At 35.0% G+C, this 17682-nt stretch overlaps 1 protein-coding gene across 1 annotated transcript in view; it reads right to left on the bottom strand.

Annotated features, from left to right (window-relative positions):
* The window catches only part of cysu (Curly Su), a 44113-nt gene that overhangs the window by 14227 nt on the left and 12204 nt on the right, over positions 1-17682 (bottom strand). Inside the window, exons 2-4 of the mRNA XM_065368905.1 lie at positions 17072-17224; positions 8436-8512; positions 2597-2693 (exon numbers count right to left, since the gene is read on the bottom strand). Coding sequence (XP_065224977.1) covers positions 2597-2693; positions 8436-8512; positions 17072-17224 — 327 coding nt within the window. The remainder of the gene's footprint in view (positions 1-2596; positions 2694-8435; positions 8513-17071; positions 17225-17682) is intronic.

Below are 17682 nucleotides of genomic sequence, written 5' to 3' on the forward strand. Positions count from 1 at the left end.
AACTACACTAAGGTAGCTTTAGAAAAAAGCAATAGAGGACTTTTTGGCATGGACAAAAAACAGGATTTTTTCACGGAAAAAACGTGACTTTTGACAAAAATTAGGAATTCTTGACAACGTTGAAATTTTTTTTTTTTACTTTTTTACAATTTCGGCAGAAAAATGGCTTTATGACAATTTTGAAAAAAAATTGACGTACAATTTTGACCAAAAACTGACTTACAGTTTTGACAAAAAATTGACTTTTTGATAGTTTTGACAAAAAATTGACTTCTGACAAAAATTGACTTTTTGACAATTTTGAAAAAAATGGACTTTTTTTTTACAATTTTGACAAAAAATTGACTTCTGACAATTTTGACAAAAAATTGATTTTTTTTTTTTACAATTAGAAAAATGGCTTTTTGACAATTTTGAAAAAAAAATTGACGTACAATTTTGACCAAAAACTGACTTACAGTTTTGACAAAAAATTGACTTTTTGACAGTTTTGACAAAAAATTGACTTTTTGACAGTTTTGACAAAAATTGACTTCTGACAATTCTGACAAAAATTGACTTTTTGACAATTTTGAAAAAAATGGACTTTTTTTTACAATTTTGACAAAAAATAGACTATTTTACAATTTTGACAAAAAATAGACTTTTTTACAATTTTGACAAAAAATTGACTTTTTTACAATTTTGACAAAAAATTGACTTCTGACAATTTTGACAAAAAATTGATTTTTTTTTCAATTTTGACAAAAAATTGACTTTTTGACAATTTTGACAAAAAAGTGACTTTACTACAATTTTTACAAACATTTGACTTTTTGACAATTTTGACAAGAATGGACTTCTTTACAATCTTGACTAAAAAACAGGTTCTTCAATAATAGTATTTTGTCAAAAATTGTGATTTTCTCACGATTTTGCAAAAAATGAATCGGGACAGCCAAAAAGCCTCATCTTTGCCAAAATCGTCAAAAAGTTCAAAACTTTATGACACTTTTTGATAAGATTGTACAAAAAGCCTTTTTTGTCCCAAAATTGACGGAAAGTGCTATTTTAACCACAAAAGCGTGCAAAAATCTCATTTTTCATCAAAATTGTCCAAAAAGTCCAAATGTTTTGCAAAATTGCAAAATATCTCATTTTACTCAGATTGCAACTTTTTGTCAATTTTGACAAAAAAATGGACTTTTTCTGAAATTTTGCCAAAAAAAAAAGATTTAAAAAAAATTAAGGCTTCTAGACAGTTTTTATAAAAATGAAACTTCGTGACAATTTTAGTAAAAAATATTGACAGTTTTGGTAAAAATGGAGATATTTTGACCAAACAAAAAAAACAGGACTTTTATGGCAATTTTGTCAAAAAATGTTACTTCTACACGATTTTGAAAAGATATTTGTCTTTTTGGACTGGCAAGGCAAAAATTAATTTTTTTGGACGTTTGGACAAAAAACCAGGAATTTATTGATAAATTTTGGCAAAAATCAGCACACTTTAGATAACAATTTTGACAAAAAACAAACTTTTCTACTATTCTGGCAAAGATCGAATTTTCTGACAGTTTTGATTTTAAAAATGCGATCGTTTTACAATCTTATTACAAAAAAAAAAAAAATCAGGTTTTCTGGACAACTTTGACAAACAGCCAAAAAATGCAACTTTTTTTGATAATTTGTGCAAAAATCCGGTCTTTTATCAATTTTGGTCAAAAAAAACGTCTTTTTTCACGTCGAAGTGATTTTATTTACAAAACACAAAAAATTGTTACTTTTTGACAGTTTTGTAGTAAAAATGGTGTTTTCTGGAAAATTTCGCCAAAAGAGGACTTTTTTGGAAATTGACGCAAAAAATCAGCAACTTTTGGATAACGAAAAAAAAAACCAGGAGAGAATGATCAGAAAGCAGAGCAAAAAAAAGGAAAATAGGATAAGCAGAACTTTTAGACACCCTCTGTTATCACAAAAAAAGCGCAAAATTTGATTTTTTTACACAATTACCGATCAAATGAATTTGATTGATTTAAGTGCGAAAATTTCAAATTTTTTTCTGACATTTTCTTGACTTTTGCAGAAAAATGAAATACCCAGACTTTTTCTAGTTTTCCAGGGTTTCCAATGAATAGATACCAACCCAGTAAGAGCAATTTCTTCAAAGTCTCTCAACTTTCTGAATATCAAATACATACGTACATGCAAAATTTACACTACATAATCAACACGTTTTACCTAATAGCAAAATTCAAGGTACAAAATTCGAAAAAAAAAAAACTTTCACTTTTTCCAAACAACGTCAAAACGTTCTAATTTCTTTAAAATATACGCTAAGAATTTCGTACCTAATTGATTATAAGCACTAGAAAAGGAAAAAAAATCTAATAAAACGTAACACAGTAGTATAGGTACAGGTACTCTACATCTCATAAATATTCATCATGCTTCAAAAACATACTATACAACAAGACCACCAATGCCAATTACTCGACAAAAAAAAAAAAAAAGAGGAAACAACAACAAAAACATAAAATAAATACTATACAGGTAAAAGTATAAGAGTCAAAACACCGCTAATAAGCTCGCCCAAAGTTAAATCTTGACTACTTACTTTTTGGTCAACTGAATCGATATATCCAATAACAACTCTCCGATCGGTGCAATTTGTTTTCCATCCCATTCGCCATTTTTCGGAGGAGGAGGTACATCTGCAATATGTAAATAGCATCATTATCATCATCGTCGTCACAATCACAAATAATCACAATACTAATAATAATACATTGTACGATATTTTTTGCTCTCTCTCTCAATGACTACCACAACGACCAACGACAACACTATACGACAATAATCAAGGGTACGTAAACGCACACGGCGATGATGATGAGGGGGAGGGGGGAATGAATCGGGGACGCGAATACTAATTTATGTTAACAACGACGATGAGGCGCGTATTTTAATTTAATAACAAGTTAGCATCATAGTATCGCACAATGAATATCGTACGCGAAATATTTAAAGAAAAAGGTCAATACAAAATAATACAGCAACAGATGACGACGAAGACGACGACGTTACAGCGATTTATGGGCTTATTGTATCGACTTTGACGACGATGTACCGTACACCGGTTCGAAAGTGGTTCTTAATGCAACGTTAACGCACATACCTAGTCATATACGACGATGATAATAATAATAATGACTGTACGACGACGATTACCTAGTAAACGAGTACGGCGAAGTTAAATTAAACGTAGGTACCCAGACCCACGTCGATCGAAGGTCGATAAAAGTACACGAGTGGTTTTCCTAGTACCTACATTGTATAGAGAGGTAGTACATAGGTAAATAAAATATCTCTAGATACCTCTATAAGTAAATACAATTACGTACTTTGTGAAATACACCTCTCTCTTTCGCATTACAACAGATTGATTCGCGAGTTATCGCCACAACAGCTGGACTCTGTAACTCCATACTCCAGTCGACGAACAAAAATTCGGTAAACTTTACACCTCAAATTTAGCCTCACGAGCTCACGACGAAAATTGAAAATAAAAACCACACGAACACGTTAAACCAGCAAAATACACAGCAACAACGTAGCGAATAAAGCGTCGAAAAAAATGAAAAAATCGACCAGGAAACTGGTTCTCCTTGCACATATTCGACTCGCTAGGGACCAGAATATTAATACATCGTAGCATCCGCGAGACCCGCACTCCCCCTGCGATCCAGGAAGAGGAAAAAGAAGACAAATTTTTCATCGTATTCGTGGCTCGATATTCGACGTAACTTCGATGGCATTTTTCTTCATTTCCTTCTCAAAATTCAAGTACACGAGTCAGAGAGTCGTTGGCGCGAAATTCAAAACCCGAACCGCGTATAAATTCACGTACGAGTAAGTAAGCTCGCCACATAAAAGTGACTACGTAATTATTAATCCGAGTACGCGAAACTACCCATACGACGAACCGGTTGAGTATGTGCGTTCTGCAGTGCTATTCGTCCGCCATCGGACGTTTATGCTTAGTTGATGGAAATACCTAGACGTCGAATCATACACCGCATTTATGTACATTGTACGTACTTATAGCGATATATACTCGTGTATGCGACCGCGGCACATCCTGCTCTACACATACTCAACCAGATACGAGTACACTATGTACACATACGCGCAATACACATATTAAAACCGTGAAGATCGCCGCAACGTTAAACAATAGAAAGGAAGCTTGCAGTTTCACTCTACATGTGTACTGTAAATATTGCATACCCATTTCACTCTCTCTTTCTCTGGCCACTGCCAGGCCGTCGTCTCGCAGCCCGCACTCGTTCTCATCACAATGGAATCGCATCGCCGAATATGCATTCGTACAAATACAATTATTACCTAGGTAGTCTGTAGCTAACGTAAGGTAAAAGGTACCTTTCACTGCGGATGGCCGACCTACGTTCACAGTTCAATAAGGTACACGAGTACACAGCTCACGCGATAAAAACTAGAATTTTTTCTTTTTCGAAATCTCCGAGGGCGTAACTGCCCCTCGTCGCCCCTTCCCCGAGGGGTCTAGATTTTGTCAATACTCTATTCAAAACGTCGTCGTCTTCGTCGTCGTCGCTGAAATTTCTCTTTCTTTTCTTACAGTACCATAGGTAAATACAAGAAAGAAAGGTATAAAAGTGTTAATACTGTTACGTTATATTCCCCACTTCGCCTCATCTTGCACTCTTCTAAATCATAAGCAACGTCGTCGTCGCATACTATACAAGGGTAAGGTAAGGTACGGTATACTTAATTGATTTCTTTTGCACGTCGAGCATATGGTGTTTTTTTCCATCATGTATACCTACGCTCATCGGCTCTGAGAGATGCGAATAAATCTCTCTTCGACGTTTGAAGGTATTACACATCAAAGGAAATGTAACGTATTGACGAAGGCGGTAGTGTTTTTTTTAGCCCTTTTTGCAGCGAAGGAATTGAAGCGAAACCCTCGGGAAACTCGGGGTAGCTCGCTTGCTCGCGAGTATCGTGAACGGATTTGCGAATTTGCTCGTCGCCTCGCCTCGTCGTCTTGAAAATGGGATGAAAAAAAATTATATCTCGGCGTTGCGAATTTATCGATTGCAAATTGCTGTAAACGAGCGGATTCGATAATCAAAACGTTTCCTTGACTCGTTTGTTTAAAAAATGACGATAAGATTATCCTTTGGAGGATTTTATCAGATTTAGACAATCGTAAATTGAGTGAAAATGACCAAATAGTGTGAAAAATGGCCTTATTTCTGACAATTACCCAAAATTACTAAAAAATTACCTAAATTACGCGTAATTACCGGTAAATTACCAAAAATTTCAAATTTCTTAGAAATTAAGTACCTCGAACACAATTAATTAATCAAAACAAGATTATTCTAAAGCCATTGTAGATTACTTGAAAATGACTACGGTACTCCTAAAATTACCAAACTACTAATGATACCTCAAGAATTACAAAAATCAACCACTATTACCAAAAATTACCGATAATTACCCAAAATTACCGATAATTACCCAAAATTACCAGAATTACCGAAAACGACTCGTAATTACCGGTAAATTACCAAAACATTTCAAATTCCTCAGGAAATTACCTCCAACAATGAAGGAAAAATTACATTGATTTTTACCAATTACCCAAAAATAACTCAAAATTGACCATTAATACCAAAAATTAACAATAATTACCCAAAATTACTCAGAATTACCGATATTACCTATGATTACCAGTAATTACTGGTAAATTACCAAAATATATCAAATACCTCAGAAAAGGCATATTTTAAGTTATCATACACAAAAACAAAATTTCAACTTTGAAGTTTGAAAAAAAAAGTCTCAGAACATCGTAATTACAGGAATTACCAAAAGAATTACACGAAATTACTGGACTTGGGGCTGACTGAGGTAAAAGAATTTCATTACCAAAGTTACCACTCAAATATCATGAAATTACTCAAAATTACCAAAAATTACTGAAAATTACCAGTAATTGACCTGTAATTACCGGTAAAAAGACAATTCAAAAATAAATACTAAAATGGCCAAAAATTTGAAAAATTATCAAAGAATCACGATTCTTACAATGCCCATGATTACCACATAGTGACCAAAGAATACCCGAAATTACTGTAAATTACCAATAATTACCCGTAATTACCAAAAATTGATACATCAAAAATTATTATCAAAAATTGTGATAAAATGTTGAAAAACAGTCTTGAGAATTTATCGTTTTTACTAATCTTGAAATTACCGCATAGTTGCCAACAATTACTAAAAATTACCTAAAATTACTGTAAATTGCCTAAAAATATCAACAACAATTACCCGTAATTACCAAAAATTGTCCGCAATGATTGAAAACCAGAGCTGTAGCTCCAAAATGACCCTGAAACTAGAACCGATTAAATCCAAATTCAAATCCAATCCCAAAACCCATCGCAAAACCGAAATCTTTATTTTTCTTGACCAAAATTTACCTTAAATAATCTGAAATAACCAACAATTCACCGTAATTACGGTAATTTCTTATAAGTTACTACCAAATTATCAATTACCATTATGACAGTAAAATTCCAATTTTTTTTCCTACGGGTCGCTCATGAAATTACTCACTTTTGAATCGGTAATCACAGAAGAATTACCACACAGTTGGTAACTTACCAAAAATGAATGGTAATTACGGTAATTTCCATCAGATTGTCAATATTTTAATTGATTCAGCAGACGATTTTTTTCCTCAAATCGAATAATACGCATAATATTACCTTGAAATACCGATTACAAAAAATTATATTTTGTAAAATCAGTAATTCGTGGTAATTACCTTCGTAAATACGGTATTTTTGCGGTAATTGCGGTATTTTTAATGTATTTGTGAAATTTGAACGCTTTTTACGACGACTCTTTCGCAAAATTTCAAGCAAAACATGCTCTCTGAACCTTCTAATCGTCCCTAGTCTCTACTATTCTCAAAATTACAATGTAATTACCAATAATTACAGAAAAATGCCCCAAATTACAAACAATCACTCGTAATGACCAATCAATTACGGAAAGAATGCCTTATCAGTGATTGTAAAGTGATTATTTGAAGCAATCAGTTGAAGCAAATACATCATCATGCATACAAACCAACAAAACTTAGGTAATTTACCATAATTACAGTAATTTCTCATGAATCATCAACTAGTCATTTCGAATAAGATTTCAAAAATTTACCAAACGGTCATCCTGTCATCCTGCATTTTTATAAAATCAATTACCAAAAACACTTTTCCGTAATTACAGATAAATTACCACACATACGGTAATTTACCAAAAATACGTGGTAATTACGGTAATTTTTATCAAATCAGCAATATTAAGCAGACAAAATACATTTTTTTTTTCAAATAGTGAACATAATCTTACCTCGAGACGACACCGGTAATTACACCCGTAAAATCGGTAATTCGCGGTAATCACCGCGGTAAAAACGGTAATCGGGGTATTTCAAACGTATCCGTCGACTCTGACACTTTTCGCGACACTTTCGCGAAATTTCCATCAAACTACGCCCTGCGAACGTTCTAATCGTCGCGATTAATATCGCAATTCGCCTTCGTTACTCAACTACAATATACGATACGATGCATTCAATGTAAACGAGCCATTTTATCACCCTAGACACTAAAAATCTCGTCATGATACCAGAAACCCATCATCGTCGTCGTCATCTCGCTTTCAATCTCGAGCAGTAAAAACTAGGTGAACAACGTTGTAAAAGCGCCGTTAAAATGCTATCTACGATCGCCATCTTTTATTGGAACGTAAAACGCGAAATTAAACCTTCGATTTTGTTATCAACGAATGCTAAAACCTATACACATATCGCGTTCCACACTCGTAGCACGGTACTTTCCACCGAATGAATTTAATTTCACTTCGTTATCGCGACGCGGCGCTGAGTCTGGGCCAGACCAACGAAACTTTGAAACAAACGACACCTCGACTGTATGGAGAATCTCGAATACAGAACCGAAAAAAAAACAAAATTACAACTACAACAATAACAAATATACAATTTACGAGTACGTGAAATTCGATACGTTTCTATATAGGTATATCGAGCCGACGACTTATAACGTAATTAATACGATATTGACGCGTGAACGAAAACGCTTGTCGTTAGTTGTCGTGTCGGTCAATTAATCAAATTTAAAAAGCTAACCGATGATACGCGGCTATAGAGGGCTATGGGTATAGTGTACCTCTATGGTTCACCCATTTATGACAACATTTTCGCCCAACGATAAGGTGACTTCCAATTCGTATTATTAGCACGTGTACTATAGGTAAATAGATGTATGTAGTACTATAGGTAGAAGGTAAGGTATAATATGTATTCGTATACTTACGTATTCTTTTTCTAGCTTCGATGTAAGCTTGATTGATCGCATCGTACGTGATGCATTGGCCCGTTTTACCCAATCCACTGAAACACACGTCAAAATTCGATACGTTAGAATATTTTCAAGTTCTAAGAAAGGTATGCTGACTGTACCTATGTACTTATTACGTCTACGTATACATCTAAATACAGGTAAAGCTAAATTATTCCATATATGCAACGTGTTCGGTGAATTGCATAACGTTTAGAGTTATTCAATGTCACCCTACAGGTAAATAATAATTCAGGTGGATATGGTTTCTAAATACGAATGACCTCAATCGTATACATGGTGTCCAGCTGTCCAGTGTTTCACACATGAACGCACAGGAATCTCTAATCTACCTTTTGGTCACTAACAGCATACTCAAATTTCCATAAAATGTATAAAAATCAATATCAAAAGTGGATTACATTTTGATAAAAAAAATTTCTTTCGCAACTCGTGTTATTTCATACCCTGACGATATAAATTGAACATAGGAGTATTTGACCTTCGTTAGGTCGCTAAAACACACCATTGATCAATCCAGAAACTTGAAATTACTGAATGGCTGAATATTTCTGGGCTCTCGAGTACATGTTTGAGCGTTTCGGAGAAATCTAAAAGAACTCCAGAAAAAAAAATAGGCTCGAATGAGGGCCTCGTTGGATCTGGTAAATGGGAAAATGTACTGAACTGATTCACAAGAATGAAACCATAAAAGACTACCACATTCCTCCCCCTCACCGCCTCCCCAAACAATCAACACGACATCTAATACATATCATACAGTTTCATCTCGAGTCCAAAATGTTAAGAATTGGCTCTGTTTTCCTCAACTGAAAATGAATCAAAAATTTTGGAAGAAACTCACACGGGCTGAAGGTTTAGAAACTCCGGAACAAATTGAAATATTGTACTCAATCGATCCAGAAAACTTACAGAACGCAAATGAGGAAATTTTCAAGATCTGGATGTGAATTTTACTACCTCCAGAGAAAATAAAAATTTCCAGGAATCTCTTGTATAGCTGGAAAATGCACTAGTTTGAAAAATAAAACGAAATACAACTGTGAATGGGTCCAGAATAAGTCACAACTCGATTTTCAACTGCCTAAATCAATTTTCACATCTTCTGGAGAAATTTTAAAATCCTGGAAAAATCGAAAATCTCGCTGGAGGTTCCAGAATGGCTCGAACTGATGAAATTCGGATTCGGGGAACTAGTTTCGAACACGATACACCTATTCGTACAAATTTCAAAAATTCCCCTACGAACATAAAATTTTTGCTTGTTTGAATTTTTTTTCTCATGCTGGTCAAAAAAACTCACCGGAATTGTTAGCTTGGAAATCGGCTCAAATGTCAATAAATCCTATAAGCAGGTTGAAAATATACCACAACTCGATTTTCAGAAGCCCCACTCAATTTTCACGCCCTCCTGGAGAAATTTTAAAATTCTGGAGAAATCGAAAATTACGCTGGAGGCTCCAGAATCGCTCGAAATGGTGAAATTTGGATTCGGGATGTTACTACTTTCAGACAAGATAAGGTTCTTTCGTAAAAATTTTCCAAAAATTCCCACCTGAAATTTTTTTTGTTTTTTTGACTTTTTCCCCTTAATTATAAATACTCAAGGTGCTCAGTTGGAAACCTGCTTGAATGTGGATAATCTCGTTAAATAGATCTCAAATAACCCACAGATCAATTTAAAGCCGCCTTAATTGATTTGTACGTCTCCTGGAGAAATTGAAAATCATGCTGGAGGCTCCAAAATGGCTCGATATGATGAAATTTTGATTCGACGGCGGGAGGAGGAGGGGATTGGTTCTAGACAAAATATAAAGGTTTTAGAATAACCCACAGCTCAATTTTTAGATGACCTAATTGATTTTTACGTCTCCTGGAGAAATTGAAAATCAAGCTGGAAGCTCCAGAATGGCTGGAAATGGTGAAATTCTGATTCGAGGGAGGCAAGGAGGAGGAGGGAGGGGGGGTTGATTTTAAACAAGAGACACAGCTCAATTTTTAGCTGCCCTAATTGATTTTTACATCCTCTGGAGAAATCGAAAATCAAACTGGAGGCTCCAAAGTGGCTCGATATGGTGAAATTTTTGATTCAACGGTGGGAGGGGGGTTGGTTCTAGATAAAATGTACAGCTTCTAGAATAACTCACAGCTCAATTTTCAGCTGCCCTGATTGATTTTTACGTCTGCTGGAGAAATCGAAAATCAAGCTGGAGGCTCCAGAATGGTTCAAAATGGTGAAATTCTGATTCGAGGGAGGCAAGGAGGAGGAGGGAGGGGGGTGGTTCTAGACAAAAGACACTGCTCAATTTTTAGCTGCCCTAATTGATTTTTTTACATCCTCTGGAGAAATCGAAAATCAAACCGGAGGCTCCAGAATGGCTCGAAATGGTGAAATTCTGATTCGAGGGAGGCAAGGAAGAGGAGGAGGGAGGAGGTTGGTTCTAGACAAAAGACACAGCTTCTAGAATAACCCACAGTTCAATTTTTAGCTGCCTTAATTGATTTTTACGTCTCCTGTAGAAATCGAAAATCAAGCTGGAGGCTCCAGAATGGTTCAAAATGGTGAAATTCTGATTCGAGGAAGGCAAGGAGGAGGAGGGAGGGGGTTGGTTCTAGACAAAAGACACAGCTCAATTTTTAGCTGCCCCAATTGATTTTTACATCCTCTGGAGAAATCGAAAATCAAGCTGGAGGCTCCAGAACGGCTCGAAATGGTGAAATTGCGAGTCGAGGGAGGGAAGGAGGGTTGGTTCTAGACAAAAGACACAGCTTTTAGAATAACCCACAGCTCAATTTATAGCTGTCATGATTAATTTTCACGTCCCCTGGAGAAATCGAAAATCAAGCTGGAAGCTCCAGAATGACTCAAAATAGTGAAATTCTGATCAACAGGTTGAGAATGAGCCTCAAATCGATTTTTAGCTGCCCAGATTGATTTTCACGCCCTCTGGAGAAATCGAGCATCGCGCTGGAGGCTCCAGAATCACTAAAATAAGTGAAATCCGGGTTCGGGAGAGTTGATATTAGTTCCAAGACTAATTTCAACCATTTTGACCAAATAAGAATTTTTTTAACAAGATGAATCGTTAAAAATCAATAGTCAATTTTGAATTTTCAAAAAATTCGTCAAAAATCGAAAAATGCTAAATGTTGGGAAATCAAAAAGATGACTTAAAAATTTTGAAAATCCACCAGAAGAAGTTCGAGTTACAATTTTTGAAGACTCCAGTTGAAATTTAATTTCACAAGTTGATATCTTTGAGAAAAAATACAATTCAACGACTACATTAATTCATTCTTTCACATTCAGCTGAAGTTCAATGGCACTTCTCAGCTCAACAATTTTCAAAAATTTCACTGAGCTAAACTAAAACCAGCACAGGGTGATTAAAAAATCCCCTAAAACTGTACCAAAACGACCATTTCATCGTCTTCCACAATCAACGACAACATATCGAACATTGCACGAATTCGCAACGTACAAATTATACGCCACTCGAACTTGATAATCTCCAGCACATAAGGACGCCGCAAGAAGCAGAGAATGCATAAATTCCAGTCAAATTTCTCAATCACTCAGCAAACACTCGTCCTTTAGCATATATCGATCCCACAAGCGAATTTTCTCATCGTGTATTGTTTAAACGTCTCGAGCACCATTTCGATGGGTTCAATTAACGAAATGACGACATCGACGACGCTCATCTTTCAGCTACGACGACGACGTTTTAAATTATACTGACACACGAGCACACGCACATTACTAGGCCAAGGAGATCATAGCTCCTCGATCAAAATACACGCGTAAATTTAAACACCGGGGGAAAAAACCACGTGAGAATAACAAATCGCGAGAACACCTAAACATATAATTTATTAACCATTTGTAATACTTTCATCTTCTGGCGATGAGTTTTCCTCAAAATATGCATCGGGGGAGAAAAAAGTCACACCTTCGGAGATTCTTTCGAACGTTTACAAAGTAAAGGTCACATTTCGAGGACACGTACTAACAACGAAGAATGTCGAATTCAAATTAGTAAAAGACGCAAACAAAGATATACATAGGTATACGAGAAACCATCTGCGTTAATCTTAATATAGGTTAATACAGGTTTTTTTTTCTTCGATTTTGAGGGTCACATTATAATCATCTCGCAACAATGTCATATTATCGAAGAGGCTGCGAGCATCATTCGACGACGACGACGACGACGAAAAAAACCTCGTATTTCTTTTTCGCGCTACGATTAACACAGCGTACGCAAATCGCTATTGACTCCTTAATTTGCATAATATTCTAGACGACGATGCTACGCGTCCTTTATAATTTTCTTTTTTCTTTCTCATGTACATACTACACTATAGCAAGAGTCAATTTGAAAGTTCTCTTCTCTCGTCTATTGTTATGTACGAAGGCGCATACGTAGGCTAAAAGACATCCGTCGTCGTTCGTTGATGCTAACTAAGCATAAGGCTACATAGAGTATGCTTGAGAATCTCGACTTCGACTTCGACTTCCCTTCTCTTCCTATATTATTTATGCTGAGTGATTCGAATTTATTTATCGAAGCCAGGCAACGCGTTCCTCGCGTATATTCCATCGCGAATTTATAATGACATCGTCGTCTTCGTCGTCATCGCCATCATCGCGCATTCCACATCAAACAGAGAAGGTCGCCTTCGCCTCTCAAGACTTGCTATGCCGCAAACTACTCGTACAAAATGACACGCAGCTTTCTACACACGTTCGCGTACGGATGGCATAATATTTACCAATTATTACGTTCATATTCTCTCGCGCCAAAGAAGACTTCCAACAACACTTATTAAAAGTATCTCGTACCTTCTCACACAATCAGGTATTAGGGTCAGCTGTTGATGTTGGATCATTACCGAAGGCATTAGGTATCGCGTAACTGGAACTGGAATGCGCCATGCGCCAATGTGGAGCTGGCATACCTACAAATTTCGCATTCGCACCAATTACGATGGCCACGATGCGATGCAATAGTTACACATCTCGTATACCTTACTTGGCAATGTATCCAATGTATTATAACATTGATGTTTGCAGACAAGTTGACCAGTTTGATAGCTCGGCACTAGATCATTCCACAAAAAAATGAGCGAAAAGTTCTCAGGTGCCATACTGCTCCGGGATAAAGAGAATAGCTCAAGGGGTGGAGGAGGAAACGAGATTTTACAATTTCTGCAGAGAAATGGGAGCATAAAGAATGGAACTTTTCATGGGACCTGACAACTTTGGGGAATAGAGATTTGAAGAGTGAAATTTACGTATTTTGATCTGGCTCCTGGCGCAGAAACCATTTGCCATTTTAAAAGGCGAATTGACAATAGAGACAAAAAAATTGTGTCTTCAGGTATTCTGATTTAGGAAAATGAGCTTGATATGGCACGAGGAATATAATTTTTCATGGGAGTTGCAGCCTTTGATAAAAAGAGGCTAACTGACGGTGATTTTGATGTTGGAATCTGGCTCCTGGCGCAGAATCATGAAGGGATTTCCCAATAGCGTGGCTAGAATTCTTCAAGGGGTGGCCAAAGCGAGATTTTTAGGCAGACAGGAAATGAGACGGTTTGAAATTTGAGATAATCTAAACAAGGGCCACTGAAATAAAACACTACGAAGACTGCTACAAACGAAATTGAAGCAGAAAGGGGAGAGGGGATGGGATTGAGAAGGTGAATACAAAAATAAAAGCACAGAAAAGGGTATTCCTGGGAATTGATCATATGATCATGTCTCCCTCATTATTTTCATCATCATCACCGTGCTAATAAACTTTTCCACAGAAATATGGTAGGATGGAAGGAGGTGAGGGACAAATACGCCCAAAATTTATTGGATTTTGGAATTCTGAAAACTGATTTCAAGACAAAGACTCGAGTGACTGAACAATTGCATGATTTTGAAATTTGAGGTTGATGGATACCTCTTCTTCTGTTTCTCGACTGTAACTTTCAAGAAACAAAACAAAACTGCTCACGAAACGAGAAATTGACAATTTTCTCTTGATAAATTCAAGATTTTCTAATTTCATTTTCAAAATGGTATTAGCCTTGCCCTCAGAGCTCATACTCAATTTTTCAACAAAAAAAAAAGTGACTAAAAAAGTTTAGAAAGGAAAAAGTAACCAAAAAATGTTACAAGATGAGAGCAAAACATTTCAATGTAGAAAAAAAAACACAAAAAAGCAATAGATATGTAACATTTCATTAAAAAGGTAAAAAAAAAAAAAACACTTTTTGGAAACTCTGGTAAAACATGATACTCCAAGTAAGACTTTTTCACAATTTTTGAAATAAAAGTGAGAATTAAAAAACGAGATTTTGATAGTTTTAGTAAAAGCAAAAATTCAAACTTTTGGGCAATTTCTGGGAAAACAATTTTTTTTTTAAAGCAAAAAAGACAATTTTTTAATATTTTTTGGCAAAGAAGTGAAACTTTTTAGCAATCTATAGCAAAAAGGTGAGGTTTTTTGGCAGGCAATTCATGACATTTCTACGTAAAAAAGCAAAACTATCTAGCAAAACGATAAAAAGCAAGAAGAATTATTGTCAATTTTGGAAAAAAAGCGAGACTTTTTTGCAACTTTTTTTGGGAAGTAATGTAGGAGTAGGAAAAAATGAACCGTTGACAATTTTGCTAATTTTTGGGAACAAAGCGAGCATTTTGGACAATTTTTCAAAAAAATTGAGATTACTTTGAGATTTTTTGCAAATAACGACAATTTTTGATAATTTTTGGCGAAGAGGTAAAATTTTTTGCAATTTTACTCGAAGAAACAATTTTTTTTCGCAATTTGGTAAAAAGTAATCATTTATTTCAATTTTTAACAATTTTCATTAACTTTGAGCAAAAAGTAAAATTTTGGCAATTTTTGGCATTTTTAAATAAAAAAGCGAAATTTTTTGGGGTAAAAAGCGATCATTTTTGTCAATTTTTGGCAAAAAAGCAGACTTTTTTGCAATCTTGTGGTAGAAAAGTGACGTTTTTTGAATAATGTAGGCAATAGTGAGCCGTCGACAATTTTTCCAATTTTTGGGAACAAAGCGAGATTTTTGGGGGAAAAAATGAGATTATTTTGGGATTTTTTGCAATAATTTTTGACGAAGAAGTGACATTCTTTGGAAATTTCAGATTGACGAAATGAATTTTTTTCGCAATTTGGTAAAAAAAACAATAATTTTTTTCAATTTTTGACAATTTTCAATGATTTTGGGCAAGCAAAATTTTTTGGCTATTTTTGGCATTTTTAAATAAAAAAGCGAAATTTTTTGAAAATTTGGTTTGTTAATTTTTGACAAAAAGGGAGACTTTTTTCCAATCTTGAGCTAAAAAGTGACTTTTTTAAAATAATGTAGACAAAGAGGAAAACGTTGCCAAATTTTGCCAATTTTGCCAAATTTTGGGAACAAAGAGAGCCTCTAGGACAATTTTTGGAAATTTCTGTTTTTTTTTTTTTTTTTGATAAAAAGCAACAATTTTTGTAAATTTTTGGCAAAAAGCGTGACTTTTTGGCAACTTCTTGGTAAGAAAATGAAACTTTTTGACAATTTTTGGTATTTTTAGATAAAAAAGTGAGATTTTTTATAACAATTTGGTAAAAAGCAATCATATTCTAGCAATTTTTGGCAAAAAGCAATCCTATTTCGGAAATTACTGGCAAAGTGATACTTTGTTTTCAACTTTTTGGTAAAACCGTATCCAGCTTTTTGGGGGGGGGGGGGACTTTGATTAAAAAGCAAGACTGACAATTTAAGCAAAAATCAAGTTTTATTTTGCCAGAAACTGAAAAGGAAAATATAACCAATTATTGGATAAAAATAAAAAAGTGAATATTTTCGTAAATTATTCACTTGTTGATGGCATTATTAGCATTTTTTCTTCACAAAGTCACAGAGTAGTGCCAAGATTTAAAAAAATTAAATTCTTCAAAATTTAAAAAAATCCATTTTTACTTGAACCACAAAAAAAAGTTACTTTTACATCTCAATAATCATTCTATACCAAGTACAACAAAAAAAACTATCACACGTCCTTCTTCTCACATCTAAACTTCTTCCAACATAGTTCACAGATTCTGCGATATATTTAACCCATTGGAACAATTTCCTCTCATAATTGACCGCGATCATTCACGAGCCAATAATTTAGAACTAATTTAAAACTCATGCAAATGTAATAGGGGTCTTCAACAAAGGTCAAACAAATCAACACACCCAACATTGCTGTATCGCTGCATTAAATGGAATGTGAACTTGACAGAGAGAGACTATTCGACGCTTTACGAGAAAAGAAAATATTATGGAATCCCCAAATACCTAAACCGATGAGATTTTGTTTCTTCACCATCTTATTCTTCCATTATTACTTTTTTTCTGAAAAAAATTACCCCCTCCCCCGGGGTAACCTCTCAAAACTAGAAAAATAATTAACGAAATTGAGGAAAGCAGTCTTCCCCATTCCACGTCTCAAAAACTTTTTTAGCACCTCAACTTCTTTCTTTCATGTTACTCTTCAATCCTTCATCTAATATGCAAAAGTAAAATACAAAAATACTCACTGAGGTCCTCCTCTGATCGTATTCGTATTAAAATCAAACGAGCTCGTACGTCCAGGTCCTTCCAGAAACAAAGCGCATTCGCTTCCTGGATCCGAATTGAAGACAGGAACGTCGCAATTCACAACATATAGCAAAACCAGAGGCCATAATAACCTGCGAAAAAGCAACAGAAAAAAAAACGAACACAATTTAATATGCGACACAGTTAGACATACATTTATGATTTTTTACATAACTCTAGGCACAATTCGGATTCATTATATACACGTACCTACAGGTAGAGGTAAAGTAACTCTAATGGAAGTACATACGTATATGTATTACATCATCGATGCAATTTACATTAAACTATGTAGCGTATAGTACACTAAAATGTAGATATGTAGGTAACATGGTAACACTCGTAACACACGACTATCCACCGTAAATCGCAGTTACGTGTACTCACATCGAGTGTAAAGATTAATTAGACCGATTGCGGTCGCGAGATCTAGATAGAGACGTATCATCAACATCTCGCGAATGTATAATATTTCGGGCACTGTAACTCTCTCGGCAGAATATACCTCTATATAATTTACTAATTAATCACACTGGTACGATGTTCATAT

This window comes from Planococcus citri, chromosome 5 (assembly GCF_950023065.1).
Source record: "Planococcus citri chromosome 5, ihPlaCitr1.1, whole genome shotgun sequence".
Taxonomy (NCBI): Eukaryota; Metazoa; Arthropoda; class Insecta; order Hemiptera; family Pseudococcidae; genus Planococcus; species Planococcus citri.